Below are 17151 nucleotides of genomic sequence, written 5' to 3'. Positions count from 1 at the left end.
GCTATATAGACTGGCCCTTCAGTAAAGGGAACTCTCATTCTTTCAACAAATATTTCTTGAGCACCTAGTATATGTCTGGCACTGTTCTAGGCCCTGGAGATACAGCTGTGAGCCAAGCAGGCAAACACTCTGCCCACATGGATCTTATATTCCTAAGTGGGCAGATTAAGCAGACAAAATAACTGAATAATATGTTATATGCTGGTAAGTACCATGGAGAAAAAGTAAGCAGGGAAGGCTGAAGGATGCCGAGGAGATAATGGTTGCAATCTTAAATTGTTTGGGGGTGTGAAGACGATATTGAGGAAGCAACCTTTGAGTTGCTTCTTGAGGATACCTGGGAAGAAAGTTCCAGGCAGAGAAGGGGTGGGGTTTGAGAGCCAGTGAGGAGGTCCCTGATGGAAGAGAGCAGCAATGATGAGTCACAGATGCAGCAGAGGAGCCACCAGCGGTAGAGCCTCATGGGCCACACCTGAGTGGGATGAGAGCCGCAAGAGCGTGTGGGCAGGGGCACGATGGGCCTGAGCTCTCCCCAGCTTCAGGGATCTGAGTTAGACCCTTCCTGTGTCTACTCACACCAGTCATGATTTCTCATGTTTTGGGAGTCATGAAGACGAGCTGAGAACTTTTTTGAATGGAATCCTTCTCCTATCACCATTTGCTCTACATGAGAGTAATTCTTTCTGAGTTCAGATTATAGGGACCTATTGAGTTCATTCGCTCTGACCAATACTTTGTGCGTGTGCACTCATACATGCACACACTCCCATTCATATGCATTAACTCAGAGCTGACTTATACTGTATATTTCAGAGAAATGACTTTTTATGGTTAAAAAAAAAACATAGTCTAACCTCCCTGGGGCTCAGTTTCTTCATCTGAAAAATGGGTATGAGAGTAAAAGCCTGACAAAGAGTGTATCGCAGTGCCTAACGCACAGTAGAAGCTCAGAATGTGTTGTCTCATTTTCCTATCCTTCCTCTGACATTGTTGCAAATTAAATAGCCATTTGTTCCTTTTCACCTCTGTACCTGACTTTGTAGTTTTAGATCATTATGCCAATGAATATATTAGGTTTGGATGACTTCAGTTGACCTAACTTTACTATCGCTTTGACCGTTAAATGAATTTATTAATGTACATAGCATACCTTTATTCCTTCCTCATTTAAATAGAGGTGAAAGGATTTTCCATACTGCACACATCCATCAAAACAATAAAGCTGAGTAAAAGCTGAACTCATATTAATATTTCATTCTTGCTAATGAAAAAAATACATATAAATATATTTAGGGTATCATGTTCTGATACACTATACATTTTTCCCCATCAGGATAGAATAGCCAAAATTGATATTTTTCACAGAAGCATTAAGCTTTAAAAAATGTTAATGGCCTAAAACTCACATAGAAATACTGAATTACTAAAAGCAGCAGCAATTACATGTTTAATGTCAACAGAAGCACATTATCTAATGAGCTGTTTTCAGAAGTTAATAATGTGATTAATCACCGATTGACAAAAACGGTGGAAAAGAAGTTATTTTGTACTAATAGCACTTCCGAGCCAAGAGCTGCCTGAGGAGAGGTAAATCTTGGCTAATGAGGTGCCAGTGGAAGTCAGGGGTGGTTGATGTCAGAGAAAGACCAGCTGGCTCCTCAGGCAGGTCCTCACCATGTGATGCTTACTGGGGGGGTCTTTGTACTCCAGACTTGAGTCCTCAGTTTTGTGAGTTTAGCAGCCCCCAGAGTTAAACAGGATCAGGAGTACCAACTTATGCTAACCAGACTTATAAGAGAGTGATATATAAACCAGATTGAAAGTATTTAATTTAAAATGTGGATTGGAACTTGGAGAAGGAAATGACAACCCACTCCAGTATTCTCCCTTGGAGAATTCCATGGACAGAGGAGCCTGGTAGAATACAGTCCATGAGGTCACCGGGACTTGGACACGACTGAAGCAACTTAGCACACACAGCACAGTTTCATGGATGGGAACTACCAGGGAGAAGGGAACTTCTCCCTTAAATGGCTTTTACTCTGTCCTTCGTAGAAACCTGTAGGGGGAGCCAAATTGGAACAGGATTAATGATAGTGTAGTTATACATTCATTCAGCTTTTAATTGAGCACCTACTATGTGCAGGGGCTTCCCTGATAGCTCAGTTGGTAAAGAATCTGCCTGCAATGTAGGAGACCCCAGTTCGATTCCTGAGTTGGGAAGATCTGCTAAAGAAGGGATAGACTACCCATCCAGTATTCTTGGGCTTCCCTTGTGGCTCAGCTGGTCAAGAAAATGCCTGCAATGCAGGAGACCCCGGTTTGAACCCTGGATTGGGAAGATTCCCCTGGAGCAGAGAAAGGCTACCCATTCTAGTATTCTGACCTGGAGAATTCTATGGACTCTATAGTCCATGGGGTCGCAGAGTTGGACACGACTGAGCGACTTTCACTTTCACTTTTCACTACTATGTGCAAGGCTCTGTTCTAGCCCTGGGGATGCAGCAAACAAGAGACAAAAAGTAAACCTCCCTGCTCTGTTAGGGTATACATGCTAAACGAGGGGCAGGGGTGACAGATGGTGAGCAAATAATGTATGTATCACAGCAGATGGTGATATATACTTTAGAGTCTCACCATTCCAAGTATGGCCTGGGGCCCTGCTGCATGGGTATCTACTGGGAGCTTATTAGGCATGTTACCAAGTCCAAGCTCATATTACTCACCACATGTCAGGCCAACAAATTGAGACACAAGTTGTTGAGGCAAGGAATAGTGACTTTATTCAGACAGCCAGTAGACAGAGAAGATGGTAGACTGGTGTCCTGAAGAACCTATTATAGGTGGACCCATCCCAATCCACAAAATTAGAATCCACGTTGAGCAAGATTCCCAGGTGATTGGCATGCACTTTAGTTTGAGGGGATTCCCTGGTAGGTCAGCTGGTAAAGAATCCACCTGCAATGCAGGAGATCCTGGTTCGATTCCTGGGTTAGGAAGATCTGCTGGAGAAGGGATAGGCTACCCACTCCAGTGTTCTTGGGCTTCCCTAGTGGTTCAGCTGGTAAAGAATCCACCTGCAATGTGGGAGACCTGGGTTCGATACCTGGGTTGGGAAGATCCTCTGGAGAAGGAAACGGCTACCCACTCCAGTATTCTGGCCTGGAGAATACTATGGACTGTATACTCCGTGGGGTCGCAAAGAGTCAGACACAGCTGAATGACTTTCACTTTCACACTTTCACTTTACAGTTTGAGAAGCACTGATGTAAAGGAACACTAAGTAGGAAAAAGGGGATGGAGAGTGCCTGGGGCAGGGATTGTTATTTTACAAAGAATACAGGGAAAGCCTCACAGATATAGTGACACTTGTTCAGAGCCCTGAAGGAATGAGGGAGAGAGTCGTGTGGATATCTAGGTGAAGAGTGTTCTAGGTAGAAGAATAAACTGATGTAAAGGCCCTGAGGCAGAAGCATGTCCAGCATGCTTAAGGAACAGTCGGAGGAAGGTAGACTGGAACAGAGTGAGTTGAAGGAAGAGCTTTAAGAGCAGAGAAGTAACTAGGATGGTTTGCTGGAGCAGATCACTTAAAGCTTTGTAGAAATTATACTGTGGCTCTTACTCTGAGTGAGGTTGGAGCCTCTGCAGGGTTTGAGCAGAAGAATGTTGTGATCTGAATTTTCAAAGGATCCCTCCAGCTTCTGTGTTACAAGTAGACTATAGAGAACAAGGGAGGAGACCATTGCAGTAGTTCAGGTGAGACGTGTTGCTAGGTTGGACCATAGCAATAGAAAGAACTGATATATTTTGAAGATGGGGATGACAGGGTTTGTTGACAAATAGGATGTTGGGAGAGAATAAAAGAAACAGGTTGACACTGATGACAGTTATTGGCCTTCACAGCTGGAAGGAAAGAGTTACCACTTATTGGAGAAGAGAATATCACAAGAACAGGTTTTAGGGGGTGGGAGATTGAGAGTTGTGTTCCAGATGTATTAAATTTGAGACATCTCTTATGTATCCAGTTGGAGATTTGAGTTGGCAGTTGGATATAGGAATCTGGAGTTTGGGGTAGAGGTCCTAGTTAGAGCTATGTAAATGAGCATCATCAGCCCAGATGGTGTTTGATGCCATGAGTCTATGAGATCATCCAGGGAGTGGGAGAGACTAGAGCATGTGTGTTGTTAGCAGACAGTATCATGAGCTAAAACAACCAGTCACAGCCATCTTGCCCACCACCTTCCCTACTGTCTGGCCAGATTACCCGTGTCTAATCGGACATGGTATTGATTAGAGCACGGCATTTCCAAGCATCCCCAGCTGACCATGGCAGGATGGGAGCAGATCCGTCCACTCAGGTGTGTTTTATTCATTGGTCATTCAGAGGGGCGACTTCACTACAATATTTCGAGTCATCTCTCTGTGACCTTTGCCTCCTGATTGAAGCAACACACTAATCCTCAGAGTTCTTCTCTCTTCTTCTGATTCACGGACATCACCAGTGGGGAAAATTGATCCCAATCCATCTTCCTCTTCCTCCTCCTGGTCCTAATAAAGACTTTCATTCATTGAGCACCTCCTAGGGGCTACACCAAGCACCACATGTACCTTGTCTCTGATGCCTCACCACAGGATAGCCCATTTTACAGATGGGGACACTGAGACTCAGAGACCTGGAGTAACTTGTCAAAGCAAGAGCCTTTCTGAGCCCAAAGCCTCTCAACCACCTCATGACTGGGGACTGGAGGTGCTTATCTCAGGGGTGTTTTTGCTTCCCTGAGCTCCTGGTCACATGCTTCCCCCCTCAACTCCGCAGCCGTGGTGAAGAACCCACCCAACAACCTGTGGATCATCGCTGCAGTGCTGGCGCCCATCGCCGTGGTCACCGTCATCGTCATTATCATCACTGCCGTGCTCTGCCGCAAGAATAAGAACGACTTCAAGCCAGACACCGTGATGAACCTGCCTCAGCGAGCAAAGGTATGTGTTGGAAGCTGAGAGGAGAGGGGTAAGAACCCTGGCCCGAGGGGGCTTTGCCTGCCTTTTGGCCATTGAGGTCACTGCAAGTACCTTCGGAAACCTCCTCCTCAGTCCTCATGTTGAAGGAGACCCTTTTGTTACTTATTTGAATGTTTAAAAAATTGTAAAATATACATAACATAAAGTGCGCCATTTAGCCCTTTTTAAGTGTTCAGCTCAGTATTATTAAGGATATTTGCATTGTTGTGCAAACCTTCATTTTTATAATTGGAACACAATAACTCTTTGATCTAAGTGCTTTTCAGTGCTTTGCAGGTACCAGCTCACTTACTCTTCGTAGCAGCCCTTTGAGGAAGAACATTATTTTTCAGAGGAGGAAACAGAGGTACAGAAAATGAGGAGTTAGATAGACTTGAAAGGGGTCTCAGAGCTCATCTGATCTGACACCTTCCCTTTTACAGAGAAGTGACTTTTTCGTGATGGCACAGTGAGTAAGTAGCAGAACTGATGGTAGAACCAGGTGTCTCGGCCCCTAACTCTTTGAGGTTAGGAGCCAAGGTTAACCAGGTGTCAAGGCTCTTTGGGGGCACATCAGACCCTCAAAACCTTCCTTCTTCCACTGGCCAGAGTGGCTGATCTTCAAAGGCTACATGACGGGGACTTCCCTGGTTGTCCAGTGGCTAAGAGTTCACGCCCCCAATGCAGGGGTTCCAGGTTATATTCCTGGTCAGGTAACTAGATCCCACATGCTGCAACTAAGACTTGGCTGCAACTAAGACAGTCAAATAAATAATTTAAAAAAAAAAAAAAAAAAAGGCTGCATGATGACCAAGCTGCAGAGCCTTGGCAGGGCAGCTGTCAAACCCCAGTTCAGTGGCTCCACTGAAGGCTAGCGGGGGGCTTCATCCACCATCCACAGCCTCCACTGGGCTGCACCATCCCCCTCCAGTGACTGGGAGAGGGGCAAGCTGGGGAAATTCCAAAGGCGAATTTTCCAGTCGGACTTCCCTGGTGGCTCAGGAGACCCAGGTTTGATCCCTGGGTCAGGAAATGGCAACCTACTCTAGTATTCTTGCTTAGGAAATCCTATGGACAGAGGAGCCTAGCAGGCTATATAGTATGGGGTCACAAAGAGTTGGACACGACTGAGCAACTCAGCAATAACACGTTTTCTGGTCATGTAGCTCCCTTCACCATAGTCCCCAAAAGGAATGTAGTAACCTCTACTACCCAGATTATCATATCATGTTTAAATAATGTCTTACAATATCCTGGGCTCTTCTAGGCCTGTCACCTTGTTTGCTCATCACAGTAGTCCTATGAGGTAGGTCATAGTCAGGCAGCTCTTATTAGTTTCATTTTACTGCAGAGAAACTCAAAAGAATGAGAGACAATGGGACTTATCCACAGCAGAGGGGGGCACTCAGGTCCATACCTGAGTCTTTGGGCTTTGTCTACATTATACACCATCCTGAACCCTGACACTTGGTGGGTAGAACCCTCCTCCAGCCCCTAACCTCTGCACTTGTTCTGCCTAATTCTCTGGGCAAGAATGAAATAGAGAATGGAATTTCACATCCACTGGGCCACATGACTTGGTGGTTGTCCTTGCTGGGAGTCACGCATGCCTAGTTCTTCCTGGATGACCATACCTCGCTTCAACAAAAGAAATCAAATGAATTTGGTTGTTTATTAAGCCAAGTCACCTGTTGAGAAGCTGCAGCTTGCTGAGACACTCTGTCTAGCGAAGGGTCCAACCCCAGAGAATGTCATTCCATGTCTGTTGACACAAAGGTACCCGCTGCCAGGACGCGGCACGATGTTGGTAATTACCCAAGCAGTGAAAAATGAAGCTATTCCAAGAGGGGGTATTTCATTTCCATCTTAGCTCAGTTACAATCTGAGCCTTTCAGACATAACAGTAATTACCAGAATCTAATTGCAGCCAAGTCCAGGAATGCAAAGCATGCCATACCGAGGTTGTAAATGCCATCTTCATGTGATTGATGAAGGCAGAATTTTATTAATTTGCTGAGATGAGCTGGGCAGCACGTGATTTCAGCATATCCCCTGGCTGGAAAGCTGTCTGAGGCTGGAACAGATTCACGTTTGTGGGTTTTCATAGCCCCTTTTATGTCCTTGCCCAGCACATTGTGCTTCAAGAGATACCCAGCTGCTGTGGAAAATCAAGCAAATTTATGTTGCGTGAGATGACTGAGTTCACTCTTGGGGTGGCAGCGGTTGTTTTCTCCTCAGTGAGGCTGGGCTACGCACTTTGATTTCCAAAGCCCTGTTATCACGGGAAACCAGTGGGGTGGAACTGCCTCCTTCCCACCGCACTCCTTCTGCTGGAGCAACCCGGGGACACTGCGGCGTTTGCCAGAGGAGCGAGCCGCCTGCGTCACTTCTCACAGCCTGGGGGTGTGAGCAGAATTCGTTTAGTGCCAAGGGACGAGGCGGGAAGAGAAAGTTAGCTATTGCCACCAACCCAGAGACGGGGAGGATGGTCTCCTAGTCTCCAGGGACACCGCGGCATCTGTAAGAATGTTGGCTGCTGAGCCAGAGGACACGGCTGGGGACCTTTGCTGAGCCTCACTAGTAGACCCAGCAGGCTCAGAGGAGGTGAGTGTGGCTGTCTCAGAGCCGAGATCAGGCCATACCTGCCTGCTCCCTTCTTCAGAGACAAGGTATCAATACCATAGACGTAACCCTGTTACCACCGCAGTCAGCCGGACGCAGGCAGAAGGTTAAAAAAATGATCGACGCAGGACGAGAGCTGGGTGTCGTGCCTTTGTCACCTCCTTTCTTCCTAGTTCACTTTTGCTTCCTCTTTGTCATTGGATTCACAGACTTTCCCCAGATTGTCCCTTCATACAAGAGAACATGGCCCCTTGGATCAGGCAACCTGAAGACAAAGTTGTTAAGGCCATATGGAGACACAAAACGGAGCTTGGAGGGTTGGCATGCCCTGCTCGGGATGGCTCAGTCACCCCCTAAAGATGCCCTGTTCTTTTCTCACATACTATTTATATGTGTCTCAGTTTTCCCCATCTGTGCATTGGGGGTGATAACAGTGTTCACTTACACTTTGTTGTGAGGATTGAGTTATGTGAATTACTTTGAATGTGCCTTGTATAGAATAAACATTATAGGTAAGTTGATTTTTATTATTGCACATGTTTCTTAAAAATATCCAGGTAACATATCTACCTTTGAAATTGTTTGGGATTATTTTGATTTGATAATTTTACAAAACTCATTAAAGCAACTATAAATGTTTCATGATGTTGTATTAGCGGTGTTAGGGGTTTCCAGTGTGTGTCCAGTGGGCAGTTAGTTAATCTCAGGTGATTCTCAAGTTGGAGGTTGAAAGCCCACTATCCTGTTAGTCAAAAGAGCAGGGTACAAGTCCTGAGTCTTTCACCACTTAGCTGTGTGGTCTTGGGCAAGTCACTGACCCTCTCTGAGCTTTTGTTTTCTTACCATAAAGTGAAGACTGTGCTGTTTGCCCAATTTTCCCATAGGGTTGTTGCGAGAATGAAATGAGGTGTCAGTGTCTTGCAGGCTGTACGTACTGAACATGTACAGGGATTCTTGTTAACCTAATAACAAAGGCCACATCTTAAGCTCGTCATTCCTTAATGTCCTTCTGGTCACGCATCATCAGCTCAGTCCCCTGAAGTATCCAGTGCAGTGTGAAGGAACCAAAGAAGGTGGAAATGAGGGGGACAAGCCAGCACCAGCTTGTCCTTTTCACTAAATTCTTAGACGCTGCTGCAGACTGCCGATGGCTCACACACAGGCCAGGAGACTGAAAACAGGAGCCAGATGAAGTGTGGTGGGAGATGCCCAACCTAGGTGGCAGGCTGCAGAAAGAGAGAAGTGGCGGTGGGATGAATCATCAAGCAGTGTTTGGGTGTTCTGGCTCTGGCCCCTATGGTCCTGGATTCATATCCTGGCTCCACCATAGACCAGCTGAGTGAGTCTGGGGAAACTGATGAACCTTTCTGAACCTCAGTTTCTTCATCTTTAAAATGGAGAACCATAACAATACCTACGTCCTTGAGCTACAGTGAGGATGAAATGACATAACTCATGTTATATATTCAGTGTTATACCAACGATATCAAGTGAAACTGAAACTGTGAGCTTCTTGAGGGTAGAGGAGCCAGTTATTATTCACCTTTGTATTTCCAGCACCAAGCACAGTCCCTGACACAAGCCAATGCCCAATAACTAGAGTTGGAACAAAACTGAACAGGATAATGGGAGGATAAGGGTAGAACAGAAAAGGGACTAATAGGAGATGCGACTGGACACATGGGTTCACATAGAATTCAAGGGCCTTGAATGCCTTGCCAGAAAGTTTGGGTGCCAGAGAGTTTTTAATGAGAGAGTGATGACCTGATTAATTTCTAAGGGAGATAACTTTGGAGGATTGTCAAGGATGCGTTCGGAAAGGAGCAGAATCGAAATTACAAGACCATGGCAGAGTCAGTACAGCACTGGACCTGGGGAGAAGAGGTCAGTTTCCAAAAACATTTCAGTTGGGTTCAACTGGTGATTAATTGTTTATAGGAGAAGCAGGTTCAGTATTCTAGGAACATCAGCAAGTCATGGGTTGCCATGTCTCCCTCCAAGGGATCTTCCCTATCCAGGGATTGAACCCACATCTCCTGTGTCTCCTGCATTGCAGGCAAATTCTTTACTGCCAAGCCACTGGAGAAGCCCTTGGCTATACTACAGACAGCTTGAAAAAGGAAGCTTTTCTGGATTTAGCAATAAAACTCCCTCCTATTCTGAGACACGGTGTGATGGGTTGGGCCACGGTCTTAGACCATTTAATCTGGCCTTCCCGTTACAGTTCTTGACTAAGTAAGGTGCTAAAAGAGGAATGTCTGATCATGTCAAGTTCTGATAGAACCCAAACGATAGAGGTTAAGTTTCACCCCAAATTTTCTGAAAGAGAATCGCTGATGTCCATTTCACCTGGCCAATGATTTAGTAGGCAGGAAAACAATTTGAACAAATATTGATTGAGTACTTACTATGTGTCAGGTACTTAGCTCAATGCTGGGCTTGAATTTACTTATCTACACAGCGTCCCTCTGAGGGTGGTTAAATACTGTCACAGACATACACGTTTGATCCTGCTCACACTATATTCTCCCCATGTTACAGGTGAGGAAACATGCGCAGAGAATCTCAGTCACTTACCCAAGGCCACACAGCTAATATGTGTCAGAGACAGGATTTGAACCCAGGCTATCTGTTTTCAGAGTGGCTGCTCCTAGCCACCCCATCGTCCTGCCTCAAATCCGTACTGTGCTGCTTTGGGGCATAGAGCAGAATAGAGACACTCACAGGAATTGTTTAAACACGCTTCTTGGTTTTTTATTACCCCACTAATACATGTCTGTTGGGTTTTGCTCACAGCTGCCCTTTTCACTTGGGACTTCAGACACTGCAATAAAAACCTTGCTAATTTCTCAGTCATGACAAATGAGAGGTGAGCTAGCCTGCTAAAGGGAACGGTCTGGATTAGAGTGATTCCATAAGTTCCATTTTATTGTTAATAATTATACTGCCTCACATGTGGTAGCATGTTTCTCCTCTTTTGTTTTCAGATCTGTGATTCTCTGTAACACTGTAGGGTGGTGAAGGTAGAACAGATATGATAATCTTCATTTCTCAGATGAAAACATTGAGGTTCAGATTTCAATGACTTGGCAAAGTCACAAAACCTGTTATTTCACAGGACTTAAGAGATGACAGAACTATTCTTATGTAGAAGAGGCAGGACCTGTTTAATGTAGCATTTAAGAGCTTCTAATTAGCAGTATCTAGTGACTTAGAATAAGTGGTCTAAAATCCTTGAAAGAACTTGTTCTCGTAAACATATTTGCATCTTTTTTATACTATTCATTTTTCTGAGTCTTATCTATGGAAGTTCTGTAGCTAGGTGGAATTAATGTGGACTTTGATTTCGTAAAGACAGAAATCAGGATGGAGATTTGAGTTAACTCTTATTCATCGGAAAGCTAAGTATGGTCCCATCATGTGCACTTTCCTGCCTGTCTTCTCTTAAAGCTGCTGTGAGCATCACACTTTGCCAGAAACATGACTGCAAATCTGTTTCCTCTTTGCAGCCTGTGCAGGGCTTTGATTATGCCAAGCAGCACCTGGGCCAGCAAGGGGCGGACGAGGAGGTCATCCCGGTGACTCAGGAGACGGTGGTCCTCCCACTACCCGTTAGAGATGCTCCTGCCTCTCAGGAAAGGGATGCCCCTCAGGATGGAAGCACCATCAAGACAGCCAAATCCATTGAAACCAGAAAGAGGTAGGCACGGGGCCAGATTCTGCCTCTCTGTGTCAGCGAGAGAAATAATTGATGGGGAGAAGAGCTGAAGCCCTCAATTCCTCTGTTTTCTTTAAAAATTCCCCTTCATGCTTGCTGTGAATATTTGAGAAGGAGACTAAGGAAGAGGATAGGAATCATAATTCCTGCATCTCATGAGCCATCCATTGTAACGTTTTAGATGTCTAATCAACCACAACGGTTGAGGTTTTCTTCTTAGATTTATTGTAACAAATTTGGCACTGATGTTACACTTATATTTTTAAATTTATCTTAAAAGCAGTGCCTTTGGTTCAGGATAGTTGTATTTTATCTGGCAATTTCTCTATAGAGCTTATGGTTTTAGTTCAAAAACCAGTTATTGGGCTTTTACTATGAGCAGGGCACTTTGACAGGCATTGGGATGACTACAGAAAGGTTTAAGATTGATTCCTGACCCCAAGCATCTCATGATGGAAAGACAAGAGATAAATCGTTGGAATACCAAGCCTGATGTGCAGGTGCCTACTGGGGAGTCTAAACCATGTCCTGGGGAAAAGAGAGAAGGAAGAATTTAATTCTGATGTGGGAAAGTGTCATGGAAGAGGTTATGTTTTAACCAAGCCTTGAAGGACAAGTGGGATGTCCATGGAGGGGAAGAGATAAAAGCATCCAGGCTGGAAGAGCCAGGAGACAGCAATGATTACTTATGATGAATATCCTTGGGGTTTAGAGTTCACAGTGCTTGAAATGCAGTGAAAGATGAAACCAGAAGATAGATGAAAACTGTGGAGAGTCTTAACTGCCAGACTGAGGAGTTTGACCTTTATACTCTAAGCAGTATTAAGCCACTGAGAGTTCTTCAGGAAGACAGTGATGCCCAACTGTATCTTAGAAAGACTACTCCAGTGCATTGTGAATGATAGATGGGAGAGGTTAAGGCTAGAGGCCAGGACACTTGTTGGGACTTTGCAATAGCCTCACAAAGAGGTAATGAACTCTATGGCTAACTCTGTTGCCTGGCTAACCAACTCTCATTGCCAACCTCTTTCTTTCTTGCCTGGGACCACAATGGCGGCTGAAAAACTACATCCTGTTGGCCTCCTTCTCTCCTTTCAGGTAACAGATATTTATCAATTGTTTGCTGTTAACCAGGCACAAAGGATACTGCAACGAACAAGACAAAGTTCATACTCCTACAGTTCTTACAGTTTGATGGGGGAGAGATAGACAATAAACAGAGAGATAAAAATATAGTAGGTTGGGAGGTGATGAGTATAAAGAAGAAAACCAAAGCACGGTCAGGGATTGGAGATGTGGAAAGGGGAATATGATGCTACTTTAGCAAGAAGTTGGGGAAGGCCTCACTGATAAAGTGACATGTGAGGAAGACTTTATTGAAATGATGTGTAAGGTTATTTAGTGGAAGAACATCCCAAGCAGATGGAACAGTATGTGCTAAGCCCAGAGGAGGAAACGTCTTGACTTGCTTAAGGAAGAGCATGAAGGCCAAGGAGGCTGATGTGAACTAGGGAGGAAGTTTGTAGCAGCTGAGTCAGAGAAACTAACTGAGGTTGATCTTGTCAGGCTTTAGAAATCAAAGTCAGAACTTGGGATTTTATTGTGAATGAAGATTAGGGGTCCTTAGAAGAGGGTTCTGAGAATAATGACAGGATGTGACTTGCATTTTAAAGGCTCGCTCTGGCTGCTGTGTGGAAATAGACTGTAGAGGAGCAGAGAGACCCATTAGGAGGCTTTTGTAGGAGTCCGGGTGAGAGATGGTGGTGTGGACCAGGGCTTGGAGATGTGGGAAGTGATTAGGCTCTAGAGGTGTTTACAAGGAAGAGCTGACAAGATGTGCTGATAAATTGCTGTGTAGTATGTAAATAGAGAGGGATGATTTGCCATTTTTGTGCTGGGAAAGACTGGAGGAGAAGTTTGTAGAGTTTGGGTGTGGACATGTTCAGTGTGAGATGCCCATGAGACATGCAAGTGGAGACATTGAGAGCTCAGTTAACCATATGAGTCTGGAGTTCAGAGGAAAGGTCGAGAGTCGAAATATAAATGTAGGAGCTATCAGTGTTTAGTTACAAAAATCTCTGAGACTAGATGGGCACCTTGGAGAGTACAGATGGAGAATAAATCTAAAAACTGATGCCTGGGACATGGCAGTGATTAGAGACCCAGATAATAAAGATGAATCGGCAAAAGATTCTGAAAAGCATCCATAAGAAAGGCACAAGAACGAAGCAAGAATGGAATCCAGGAAGCCAAGCGAATGAAGTTATTTCAGGAGGAAGAAAGGATTGTTTGTATCAAATTTACAAATTTTGTATTGGAGTCAAGCATCAAATCTCCAAGCTTTTCTCCAGGAGATCTTAGTACCTAAAAAGGAATTACAGAGAAACAGAGGGTTGGATTTCATCTTGTGTGGGGAAGAATGCGGAGGGCATGTTGATTAATTATCTGTTGCCCCATAACAAACCACTCTAAAGTTTAGCAGCCTAAAACAGCAACCATTTATTTAGCTCGTAATTTTGGGGGGATCAGCAGTCTTGGCTGAGCTCAGCTGGGTGGTTCTTCTAGTCTGAACTTGGCTTGGCTGATCTCAGCTGGGCTGTCTCATGCATCTTTGGTCAGGGGGGAGGTCTGCTGGGCTAGCTTGTTGATTGACAGCCTTGTCTGGGGCGGCCAGGTAACTGGGGTGTCTTGGTATGTGGTCCTGACTCCTCTAGAAGGTTAGCTCTAGCTTTTTGACAGGATGGTTACAGAGTTCCCAGGGAAGCAAGAAAACAAGCCCCAAACAAACCTCAAGTCTTTGCTTGTATCATGTTTACTGCTGTCCTATTGGCCAAAGCAAAACACAAGAGTCAGTGTGGGAGGGGACTACCCTAAGTTGGTTACAGGGAAGTGTGAACAAATTGGGGCCTTGAATGCCAGGGTCCACCCCCCGCCTGGAGTTGAAACACACAGAGAAGCAATGGATGATGTATCGGAGTTGGCTGGCCAGTAGTGTTATCTATAGTAATTACTCTCTTTATGATCTTTGCCAAGTACAATAAGGGCACATTAATAATTTTTTATCACCTATTAGGATGACACTTAAAAGAAATAAATAGAATTACTAAAATTAGGATATTAACACAACTCTGCACTGCCAGGAGGAATAGAAACTTTTCCACACATTCTAGTTGAGTGGTTTAAATTATGCAAAGCTTTCTCTTTAAAAACTGGTTTTAGAACAAGTTCTTTTTTTCATGAATTTGCAAGGAGTCTACTCTTGCTAATCAGATTCAAATTCTTTAACCTCAGATTTTTATTAAGAAATACTAGCTTATGAAACAAATACAAATAAAGAAAACAATGACCCTGTTAAATGATATCTCCATTTGCTTCATAATTTTGTCTACAAATATAACTTTACTAAGGGCTGGCTATATCATTGCCAAAACTGTGGGACAAACCTCATCTCTGTTCAAGTTCAACTGATCACAGGAGTCTCTGATCATTTAGGAAGATTTTAAGATGCCAAATCCAAGAACAAGCATATCATACATCTATGTTTCTGTCTTCCCCAACTTGCCACATCAGTCTCCTCATTCTTGCCAGACCAGGACTGTGTGGCCTCTCAGAATGGGGCTGTTAGATGGTCCAAAAAGTTTTGCAAGTGAAGAATAAGGGAGTGACTTCTCTGGTGGTCCAGTGGTTAAAAGACTATGCCTTCCAGTGCAAGGGATGCAGGTTCGACCCCTGGTTCGGGAGCCGAGATCCCACATGCCTCATGGCCCCCCAAAAGCCAAAACATGGAAAATGGAAACAGTGTTGTACAATTTCAATAGAAGACTTAAAAATGATCCACACAAAAAAAATCTTTAAAAACAAAAAAAAAAGAATAGGGGAAACCAATGATTTTGGTAATCATTAAGATATCTCCATTCTTCAAAAATTTTTTAAAACTGAAGGAAAATGGAAGATTTAGCTGTGTGCAAACAACCAGATGATGTTTCAGGTTCTTATGTAGGCTTTTGGCAATGCCATCTTGTTGGTCCATGACTGAAATTATGAGCAAGGATGGAGAATTGACCTCATAGGGACAGCCATTTGCAGTGGGCACTTCAATGCATGGACTGGTCCTGATTATTCAGCAGTTGATTTAATCCCCACCCCCATGATTGTTCTTCAGGATCTGTGTCCACCCAGACTCAGAATGGGGACTATTGAGTTCAGTAGCCTTAGACTGCAGCCTCTCTGGTGACCCATTTAAAGACACTTTTGTCCCTGTCCTGAGTGGACACACACACACACACGCACACATCTTACCCTCTGTTTTGGATCAGAAGTTCATGGAATTGACAAACCCGGGTCTCCTGCATTGCAGGCGGACTCTTTACTGTCTAAGCCACCTAGCCCTATGAATGGAGTTGACAGTTTCATGTAAACAGAAGTCTATAAGTTGATGCAAGAATAAAGCAGAGTTGGGCTCCCCCCTCCACCCCGGAAATGTGCTCATTCATACCTTTCCTTAGAGGGAAAGGAATAGCCAGAAAATTGTTTCAAGATCAAATGAGGTAAGAGACATGCAAATGCCTCAGAAAAACCATTAAATGTTTTGTGCGTGTAAAACAAGTTGCCAGGAGCTTTTCTTTCTGGACCTCAGTGAAAAATCCCTTTGTCCCAAAAAGCCAATGGGAAGAGTTCAGTTCAGTTCAGTCACTCAGTCGTGTCTGACTCTTTGCGACCCCATGAACTGCACCATACCAGGCCTCCCTGTCCATCAGCTACTCCTGGAGTTTACTCAGACTCATGTCCATTGAGTTAGTGATGCCATCCAACCATCTCATCCTGCCATCCCCTACTCCTCCAGCCTTCAATTTTGCCCAGCATCAGAGTCTTGGGGAGAGTAGGTGCCATTAACTGTGAAGTTCTGAAAACAATCCTAGAGCATGTGTGTGTTTGCACACCTGGCACTCAGTGATCACATAGTTAATGCCTCATTCATATTTCTCAAACTACATTTGTTGTATTACTTTTATGGTGAAAGAGGTTGTGGTAAAAAAAAAAAAATCCAGGGAAGTGCTGAATTAAACAAAACAAGATGAATCTCTTTCTGACAGGACTGATGGGACCCTTTGAAGTGCTAACATGCTGTCGGAATGCCCAAAGAGGGAGTATTGTAAACGGTTCCTCCCAGACTCATGCTTGTCTGCATGTCCTTGGCAGAGAGCATCTCCTGTGGCCCTGGGTGTGCTCTGTGCACTCTTGCCGACTCTGCCTCCTCCCATGGTTGTGAGTGGGCACTTTCATTGTGCATGGTTTTTAGGGTGCTGAAGTGCATGGAAATGTGCATGACTGAGAATCCCAAATTCTCAGAGGAAAAGAGGGAAATGGGAGGAGGAGGCTTACTTACGGGTCAGGGGCTGCATTTTATTCCAGTCAGTTTTCCATTGTAGGGGCCACGTGCCAGTAGGTTCTGAGTCTGTGCAATTGACAAGAGAAGAACAAGGGGTTTGGTGAGCCTCTGGATTGCTGCCCCCTGATTGTCTCCCCCAGAGGGGAAGAAAGTGGGTCTTTAGCTCATCCCACCCACAGGCTGGTGTGATCTGGGGTGTGTGAGCCTCAGCAGGGGCAGGAGTCCATTTTGCCATAGCTTCCAGAGGACCAGAGAACGGCCCCAAGGGAAGGCAAGAAGGTCCTGTGGCTTGCCCTGTGTAAGGCCTGCCTCCTCTGGGACACTGTAGAAGACAGAAAGGGAAGGGGCTCTGGCTTCCAGGGCTGACTCACCACTTCTCAACTCTGCCCTGGACAAAACACCTCGCCTCCTGAAATTCACATTC

At 44.7% G+C, this 17151-nt stretch overlaps 1 protein-coding gene across 1 annotated transcript in view; it reads left to right on the top strand.

Moving 5' to 3' along the window:
• Nucleotides 1-17151, top strand: part of KIAA1549L (KIAA1549 like) — a 128983-nt gene that overhangs the window by 38184 nt on the left and 73648 nt on the right. Inside the window, exons 12-13 of the mRNA XM_070383083.1 lie at nt 4817-4980; nt 11130-11320. Coding sequence (XP_070239184.1) covers nt 4817-4980; nt 11130-11320 — 355 coding nt within the window. The remainder of the gene's footprint in view (nt 1-4816; nt 4981-11129; nt 11321-17151) is intronic.

Source organism: Bos mutus, chromosome 15 (genome assembly GCF_027580195.1).
Source record: "Bos mutus isolate GX-2022 chromosome 15, NWIPB_WYAK_1.1, whole genome shotgun sequence".
NCBI lineage: Eukaryota > Metazoa > Chordata > Mammalia > Artiodactyla > Bovidae > Bos > Bos mutus.
Note: the sequence above shows the minus strand (reverse complement) of the source record. Positions and strands in the feature narration are given on the sequence as shown.